Below are 10,387 nucleotides of genomic sequence, written 5' to 3'. Positions count from 1 at the left end.
TAATTATTTTTATGTAAAAATATTTTTTTTAGATAATAAATTATAAATTTAATTTTAATATGTTATAAAAGTATTATCTTTTTAAAGTGTAGCTAAATAAATAAATTATATTTTTAACATAAATATTTTTATAAAAAAATATTTTTAGTATTTTTATTTAAATATATTTATGTATAAATATATGTATTATTTAATTTTTTAATATATATTTTATATTAATTAATTAATTTTAGTAGTTAATTTTAATATACGCATAGTTTAATAAATATGGATAAGTGAAAATTATTGGCCCTAGCTAGGTCGTGCACACTCTAATACAAAAAAGTGAAGAAAATCTTATATTTTTCTATCAAAATATTTTTTTAAATTATAAAATTCGTATTTTTTAGAAGATAAAAGAATAATTAAAAAAAGTTTTTGCGGATGTGGATAACATTATTAGCGTGCGCAATTTGGAAGTAGAAGAGGAATCCGTTGACTGTTGACAAAATGCAGTGAGCATGAGTAAGTCTCCACTCTCCAATGGCTCTCACGCGTTGCGATTTCCAAAACAATGCAAGACAGCTCATCACTCATCACGTTCCATCCTCGCACGTTCCCTTCATTCACTACTTGCTTAATCATATCCATCAGCCGGCTTTGCTTACTCTCTAATCTCTATTATTATTTTATCATCACCTTCTCTCATCTTTATTATTAATTACCTTCTTCCAATTCCTAATCAGCCCTATAAATACCTTCACTACCTTATTACTATTATCATCGTCCCATTCCCATGCATACGTGTTATTAGCTTAGCATCCTCATTCATATACATATAATAAAGTCAATAATAATTATTACTTGAACTTAATTAATTACCAAAATGGACGGTGTTTTCATCAACAAAAGATTCATTATGATTGCCTTATTGTGTATTGTTTCTACCACGGTGCATGGCCAAGGTACCCGTGTAGGGTTCTATGCGACTACATGTCCAAAAGCTGAGTCCATTATCAAGTCCACGGTTCAATCCCATCTTAACTCCGACCCTACTCTAGCTGCTGGCTTACTCAGAATGCACTTCCATGATTGCTTTGTCCAAGGTTGCGATGCTTCTGTCCTCGTTACCGGCTCTGCCACCGAGAAAACAGCATTTGCAAACCTCGAACTTAGAGGATTTGAGGTCATTGACGACGCAAAGACACAACTCGAAGCTGCATGCCCCGGTGTTGTGTCTTGCGCCGATATTCTTGCCCTTGCTGCTCGCGACTCTGTCGTCCTGGTATATATACACAACAATAATAAAATTTTAAAGTAAAGATAAAAGCTTACGTACAGTTATCTTTATATGAAGTTGATAGTTGAAAGTTATTAGATGATAATTTAATCAAACATGTTAAATTATTTAATAATTTTTAGCTATCAACTTCACAATAAAAATAACTATACCGTGAGTTTTTACATGTTTTAAAACGAACAAGTAATAATATTGAGAGTATTTTTGTTTGCAGAGCGGTGGATTGAGTTGGCAAGTGCCTACAGGACGTAAAGATGGTCATGTGTCACAAGCTTCGGATGTTAACAACTTGCCTGCACCTACGGACTCTGTTGATGTTCAAAAACAGAAGTTTGCAGCAAAGGGCCTCAACACACAAGACCTCGTTACCCTTGTTGGTAATCATACTAAGATTATATTATATTTGTCAGAGATATAACTTCCTTTATTAGTTTAAATTTTTTAACTTTTGAAAGAAATCATTTTGTGAGATATATAGTATTTGTTACAGAATAATTTTTATTGATTTAAAACAAATAAAAAATTTCGATGCAAATTTAACAGAAATTTAAAAAACACGTTTGTACAATGAAAAAGTTTGATGAGTATGTGGACAGGAGGACATACGATAGGTACCGCAGCATGCCAATTCTTCAGCAACAGATTGTACAACTTCACCGGAAATGGCCCTGATCCTTCCATTGACCCTTCATTTGTTCCGCAACTACAAGCACTCTGCCCTCAAAACAGTGGCGGTAGCAACCGTGTTCCCTTAGATACCGGAAGCCAACTGAAATTTGATACTTCTTACTATGCTAATTTGAAGAATGGACGTGGAATTCTTGAGTCAGATGAGGAACTATGGAATGATGCTTCCACAAAAATGTTTGTGCAGAGATACTTAGGCCTAAGAGGGGTGCTTGACTTGTCTTTCAGCGTTGAGTTTGGAAAGTCTATGGTTAAGATGGGCAACATTGGAGTCAAGACTGGTGCTGATGGTGAAATTCGCAAGATTTGTTCTGCTTTTAACTAACTACTTCAATCAAATAAATGTGTAGCTTAATAGAGTGTGTTTTCATTTGCAAATCATCAAAGTCTATGTATAATATCTTTTTATTTTTTTAAAGAAAAAAAAAAGAAAGTTTTTGGTGGTCATTGATCAGATGATCAAATATTTCTCGTGTGATTTGTTTAGAATATTATTACACATTATTATTATATATGCTATGTTTTAATTTGCACATGTAAATGATTAGAAAAATTATATGATGAGATGAATCTACATATACGGAACCAAATGATATGAATATTTACTATTAAATATTAAGTATTCAGTTAATAACGCCTAAAATTTCATTTTCAAAATATTTATTCTTTTTGGTTTTTTTGTTCGTCGGTAGCTCTGATGGTTCATGGATATATATCATGGATTGTTCCGGGGATAAACGTAAATGGTTCAATTATTTTAAATAACTTTAAGTAATAATATATATAGACTTAAGCATCGAAAATGACTTAACAATATAGTATATCTTACCTTGTCTCATTTAAAACGATAATGATAATGTTAGGCTGATAAAAAAAAGTTTAAATTTATTTTATTTAATTTTATTAATTATATTAATAATTAATAATAATAAATAAGATAAATTTAAATTATTTTGATTAATTTTTTTATTTTTTAAATATTATCAGATTTAAAACAATTTAGTAAAAATTAAGAAGTAATTTTATAATAATAAAAATATTTAATAACTAAATAAAATTAATAAAAATATATAATTTAAATTTATTTTATTTAATATTTAATATTATTAAAATTAATATATATTAAATAAGATAAATTTATTTTTTTTTTATCACTCTAATATTACATATGATAGTTATCCAATGCCTTGCAGGTTACAGCTAGCCCTTTAATTAATTTATTGATGAGTTTATGAATTGCTGATGTAGATCAGAATTTTGATCTGCAATGATTCAATAGGCCTAATTCCCGGCCAGTTGTTAATATATAGTAGTTACATAAATAATGATATAAGTCTTTTCAAATGAAAACAAAAATCTACAGGGTGGGCGTAGGTGTTTAATATAATCAAATCATAACTTAGAAAATCTACCAAATAATCATCATCATGGGAGTAGTTTTGCATTATTGAGTCTTTTTCCTTTGTCACTTATTTTGTATACAGTAATAAGTTTAATGAGAAGTGACAATAATAACAGATAATAAATAGTGACGACAACGACCCACCATTATTTCCCAAATTCATAAAACTTCTAAAACTTGAATTTGAATTTCACTTCGTTTATTCTGATCATATATATGAAGTAGACATATAGCTAGAGCGAGGTTAATATTAGGGAACCAATTAGAGGGTAATCAATTAGAATTAATTAGTTGAAAAACAAAAAATTTATTATAAAAAAAATAACTTTTTACTATTTTAATTTTTTAAATTTTAAAATTAAAAATATAAAAAATTGATTTGAATTGGCTTATGTTATATTTGATTTTCTAGACTTTTTCAATTAATATATGTTTATGGTAGTATAACGATAGATAATAAAAAATTAGTACAAATAATTTAAAATTATCTATTTAATATTTATTAATTATCGTTAGTATAATTATATAATTTTAGATATAATAAATATAATAAAAATACTATTTGTATATCAAAATTAACCACTAAAATCATCCACCAATGTATTTGTGTATAAATACATGTGTGATTTAATTTATTTGTGTATAAATACATGTGTGATTTAATTTATTTTCAACGTGTATTTATATTTCAACCTGTATTTTATACTAGTGACTGACTTTGGTAGCTGATTTTGGTGTACACGTAACATAATTTTAAATATGGTCACAATTCACATACATACATCATCAACAATATTAATTCACTGCATGCATGCATGCAGGCTACTTATTGTAGTGAACTTTCAAGTACATATACTAATTAACTAACCATAATTAATATATAAAATATACGACTCATTAATTACATAATAAATTAATTAACAGCAGAGAATTTCTTGAGAATGTCACCGTCAGAACCGGTCTTAACAGCATTGCTGCTCATCTTAACCATGGAGTTATTGGCAAAATTCACACAGAAAGGAGGAGGCGAGCCAAGTATCTCCGAACGAAACCGTTGGTTGAAGGGTCAGTCCAAAGAAGCTGATCGGAGCGAAGGATTCCATGGCCTCTGAATTGGCTTCCAGTGTCCAAAGTAACTCTCTTCTTGGGTTGATTCTGAGGGCAGATTGTGGCAGATATGGAAGAAAGAAAGGGTCAAAATTGCTGTATATTCTGTCCGCAAAGAATTCGCATGCTGTGTCCACCACCCACCTACATGTTGATGTTTATATATAATAATCACACACTACAAAAAATAAGGGGTTTAGCCACACACAAAATCGTGGCTAAACTCTAAGATAACTGTAGCAATCATATATTGGCCACGAAATAATATTTGTGGCTAATCGGGGGTTGCATTTTTAATTTGCCACAATTATAGCGTTATTAGCTACAGTTTTAAACATCGTGGAGACCTTCAGAGAGCCACAGTTTATATATCATTGTCGACGTATAATGCCGTGGCTAAATAAGAATAATCAAATCGAAAAATATAATTCTACCATACTTCATCCGTAGCTAATTTGTGCAGGCCGGGTTTTTCAGCCACAATTTTTTTTTGTGGCTAACGTTGGGTTATTTTCACATACAATTCGTGGCTAATTTGTACTAATTTGCTCTAATTGAACAATTTTATTAAATTAAAATTATATTTATATATATAACATTAATAACAAAAATCAAACTTTTTAAATATATAATATCTAACATTTTTTCATATAATAATACAAGTCTAAACTTATATATAATAAGAAATAAGAAAAATTTTAACATAAATAAAATAAATTCTAATCCTTCTAAAATAAATATATTTAAAATTTCAACTATTACTTATTAAATACACCAATTAAATGTCTGGCATATCACTGGATAAACTAGGGACTTTATCACTGTATTTTGATAACAAAAATTTGTACAGAGCTGCCAACTGAATTTTGGTTTCTTCATATCCATAGCTTTTTCTCTAAAGTTTCAACCAGCTTCTCTAAATTTATCACACGTCCTACATTTTCAACACCAAAAACCTTTTCATTTTACAGCGTTGCTCTACGGGCCATTACACCCAGAAACCGTACCAATAAATTTGCGTCATTATCTTGACTTTGTCCATGCCCATCAAGTTTCATAATGTCTTTTTCATCATTTTTCAAATGCCAAACTTGAATTGTCGTCCTTTTGCCAATTGTGATTTCTCCCATAGAAGTGTCTACGACTGAATACAAAGTTGAATAAAAGAAACAAATCAAATATTAGAACTAAAAAAATCACGTAAAAAAATTGAAATTTTATATACCTTTGACATTCACAACTAAAGGGTCATTATAATCTTTTTTGGTAGGTATAGTTGAGACTTATTTCGTCCAAATCTTCTTCATTGTTGTTGATATTCTGTGGTTATCGTAGTTCTGCTAAAAGAGCCTCTCCTGAATTATTACGTTTTTGCTTCACGAAAAAATCTGCAAAAAAAAAAAAAAAAACCCAACAAATAACACTAAAATTAAGAAAGAAAAAAAATTATGTATTTTTTTTTGGTGACTAAACAAGGAAAGAAACAAAGCAAAAACTATTCTAAATCCGAGCGGATGATTCGTTGGAGATCAACACTAGGCTCAGACCAAATAACATGATTAGAGTTACTCTTGGCACCATATTTAGCCATCCAATCCGCAGCTCTATTTGCTTCTCGGGACACCCATTCAACGTGAACAAGCCAAGGACGAGATAAAAGCTCCTGAATCTTGTGAACCAAATCTGTTACTTCAGATGGATACCCACTTGTAAGCTCATGCATGATGGGCAGAATGTCAAGGCAATCTGTTTCACATATAATATCCCTCAAACCGCAATCCCAAGCTAAAACCAGCCCCCTCCAAGCAGCAAATAATTCACATCTGATTATAGACCAAGGGGGAATGCTTCCAGAGCAGCCCGAGATCCAATCTCCCTTAGAATCTCTAATAATACACCCAAATCCCGCTAAATTTGAATCCATATACAAGCTTGCATCACAATTAACTTTAAAACTATTGCCTACCGGTGGTTCCCAACACAGGCAATTTCGGAGAGACCTAAAGGCATTGCTTCGATTCCTGTAAACCTGTAAGTCCTTGGCGGTAATTCTGGCCAAGGCAACAACCTTATGGTCTGTCCAAGGGTTGTCAGTGTTGAATATGTCATTGCACCTATGTCTCCATACCCACCAAAGCCCTGCACCAAAGGACGCCTCATTGTTAGCCAAGGCCTTCCGAAACCACTCTTCAAGAGCAGTACCAGCCGTCGAGTCCAGGATACTAGGATCCAACATATACCAGATTGCCTTTGATCGTTCACAGTCTCTAAGGCAATGCTCCATAGTCTCCTGCGCCTTGTTACATCTCTTACACATATCTGAAGAAGCTAAATGCCGCTTGAATCGAAAGGTCTCAGTTGGTAGAGCATCATGTAAGCTAAGCCACATAGTAAATTTGAACTTCTCTGGAATGTTTGTGTTCCACAACCAGTTCCAATTACTGTTGGCATTCCAATTTAATGTTTTCTTTAATAACCATCTGTAACCCTCCCTTGCACTATACTTTTTTGTTGCTGCAGGCCACCACTCCCACTGTGGCTCCAACTCAGTCAAACTAGGATATCTCAGACCATAAATAAACTGCTTAATCTCATGCGGAATAGGCGTGGTAAGACTATCAACCTCCCAAGACACCCCTTTCCACAAGTCAGCCACCATGAAATCTGATTCAGAAATATGTACATAAGGAACAAGGTTGCAAAGCTTACCAAAAGGAGTCCACTCATCATACCAAACTGATTTGTGGACATCTCCAATATTCCAATGAAGCCCTTCCTTGAGATGCTCATAGGCACTAACAATGTTCTTCCAGGTAGCCGATGAAGAATTTCTACTGTTTCCGTTCATACCAGATTGATTCCTGAGATATTTATGCTTCAGAACCTGCACCCATAACTTCTCACTATTATTTAGACAATCCCATACCAACTTTCCCAGAAGCGCCATGTTAGCACAGGAAGTATCCCTAATACCCAATCCTCCTGCCTTTTTAGGAGTTATGGCGACCTCCCACCTGACCAGAGGCAGTCCTTTTCCAGTCGCTTGGCCTTTCCACAAGAATTGTCTCATCAAGGAATCAATTTTATTACATGCATACTTCGGGAGAAGAGAAATTTGCATTTCATAAACTGGGATAGAGGCCATAACCGATTTAACAAGACAAAGCCTCCCTGCCTTATTCAGTAGGCGTCCTTTCCAACTGGAGAGCTTTCTCGAAATTTTTTCAATAATCTCCTGAGCCGTCTTCCTGGAAGCTCTGGCATGACCGATGTTAATTCCCAGGTATTTACCCAAATCATTGCAGAACCGGATGTTAGAGACCCCTGAGAGAACCTCTTTTCTCCTCTCCGACACCCTCTTGGAACACTGGGCCTTTGACTTATGAAGATTTACCTTTAAACCTGACGCTCTAGAAAACAAGTCCAAACAATGCATGACCTCTATTACTTGAGCTTTTGATGCCTTACAGAAAAGCAAAAGATCATCTGCAAACATCAAATGAGAGAGTCGTGGTCCATTCCTAGAAACCGCAACTGGGTTCCACAAACCTTGGGAAACTCTATGAGAGATAAAATTATGTATTTTGAGTTTAGAGGATACCCTTTCATATGATAGGGTTCATATAGTGTGGTTAAAGAAAGTTTCTTTCAGGTGCTGCAGAAAAAATAGGAGTTAAAAGACAACGTGAATGAAAAAAATAGGAGTTAAAAAATAACGTGAATAATGGGAAGTTATATTGGAATTTGTCCGTAATTATTTTAACTTTCTGCCAAAAACTACCTCAAAAGTTAAGCGCACATTAACATTTCAGCTTGGTCATTATTGTTTAGATCGTCTTTTAATTTTCTTTAATCTTGAGAATATTTCTTTCTATTCTACTGTTTATTATCTACTAAATATATTTTAAATTATTTTATTTTTAATACAATAGTTATTTATTTATTTTTTAATGGTCAAATATAATTAAAAATTTAAATTTAAATTTAAATTTTAAGTCTGTAATGTTTTTATCTTTAATTTTTATTATAACAATAAATAATCAAAAAAATACTTTAATAAATATATGACTCTCACAATCTCTCATTTCATGCCGTTGATAGTTGATGATTCAAACAATGCACTATTATTTAATTATTTACCTATTATACACAAAACAATATAATAAGAGTTATACCTTAAGTAAGTTTTGCAAATATTTTTATCTGAAAAATTTAATGTTTAATAAATTTTAATTACTAAATTAGTTACTAAAATTTTATTATATTAGACAAATTAATTATCACATAAAATTGTTATAAGAAATTTTACAAATTAATTTTTTTGTTACTTAATAAAATTACAAATTTTTATATAAGTGACTCATAAATTAATTAGTATTAATTTTTTTATAACTAAAAATAATTATAAAATAATTAATTAATGTAATATATCAATTAAATAATAGTATAAATAAAAAATTTAATTCATAATTTCACAAAATAATTTTTAAAAAGATAATTATGTATATAATAAGAGTACAGTACATACAAAAATATATAGTGAGTACTAAACCATGTAAATAAAGACTAAATTTTTTTTAACATATCCTTTTTTTTAATTCAAAAAATGATAAAATAATTTATTTTAATAAAAACTAACTTTTTTATACTTAAAAATTATTGAACTTTTTATTATCTATTCAAATTATATTATTTTAGCTAAATAAATTTTATCTTTATAATTAACTCAAATATTAGAATATTATTTTTATTTTTATAATTTTTTATTTTATTTAAATTTTTTTTTATATTTTAGATTTAATTTTATAAATATGTGTTAATGTCAGAATATTTAAAATAATGATACTATACATTAATAAAGTTATTTAAAAAATTAATTTATCCAAGACAAGATAGTTATAACATGTTAATGTAAGCAGGAAGTACAGCTACGAAAATTATTGTTTGTGGCAAAAAGTTAAATTTTAGCCACTGTGACAATGTTTCGTGATAAATAGAAGACACGCTCATTTATTTTTATCACAATTTAGTATTCGTAGTTAAATTTTGGTGGCTAAACCCCGTTTTTGTGGTAGTGACAGTCGGCTTCATATATATAAAGTTATTAACAACATTATTTTTTTTAAACAAAAAAATGGAATAAATATAATTAATCATGTGAGTACAATAATACAAATACATATAATTTTATAAATTATTAATTTAAATTATATCTATTTAAATTTTAAATTATAAACTAATATAAATTTTATAATTTAAAATTTTAATTATTTAAATAAAATTAAATTGATTAAAAAATAAAAATATACTAATATAATTCAAATTGTATTAAAACGTAAACAAGTTTGCTGAGTTCATAAACAAATTTTACGTAAATAAATAAGTTTAGTCAATATAATAAGTGCATGTTTGGGCGCCATTATTTTGTTAAAAAAAGATCTTTTTTCAATGAAAAATATCTTTTTTTATTTTTTAATGTGTTTGACAAATTTCTAGTAGTAAAAGTAAAAGCACTAGTAAAATAAAAAAAAAATATTTTTTGAGAAGCTGTAATTTACATCTTTTTTTAAAAGATATTTTTTCCTTAAAAAAAAAAGATATTTTTCATGTAATAAATAAACAAAAAAGTACTTTTATATTGTTATACCCAAACATAATTGATTGATAAAAAGACCTTTTTACATGAGATATCCAAACATAAAATTACTTTTACTTCTCTATAAGATCTTTTAAAAAAAGATAACTCGAAAAAAGATCTTTTCTTAGAAGCTCACCCAAACAAGCCCTAAGTGAATTTTGTGCAAACTTTATGAAAACACAATAAAAAAAATTAAATTCTAAAAAATAACATGATTTTTTTTTGAAAATTAAATTTTTTTATATTTTATAATAGAAATAAAAAATCTTATTAA

At 29.5% G+C, this 10,387-nt stretch overlaps 1 protein-coding gene across 1 annotated transcript; it reads left to right on the top strand.

Moving 5' to 3' along the window:
- The first annotated feature begins 464 nt into the window (after positions 1-464).
- On the top strand, positions 465-2,579 carry LOC107622386 (cationic peroxidase 2). Its single transcript, XM_016324260.3, has 3 exons — positions 465-1,264; positions 1,494-1,656; positions 1,876-2,579. Exons 1-3 carry the CDS (start codon positions 866-868, stop codon positions 2,289-2,291), a joined length of 978 nt encoding a protein of 325 aa, XP_016179746.1. The 5' UTR covers positions 465-865; the 3' UTR covers positions 2,292-2,579.
- Positions 2,580-10,387: the final 7,808 nt, after the last annotated feature.

The sequence above is a fragment of the Arachis ipaensis genome, chromosome B10 (assembly GCF_059453495.1).
Source record: "Arachis ipaensis isolate K30076 ecotype BB chromosome B10, ASM5945349v1, whole genome shotgun sequence".
In the NCBI taxonomy this organism is placed as follows: domain Eukaryota; kingdom Viridiplantae; phylum Streptophyta; class Magnoliopsida; order Fabales; family Fabaceae; genus Arachis; species Arachis ipaensis.
This window is presented reverse-complemented; position numbering and strand designations above follow the sequence as displayed.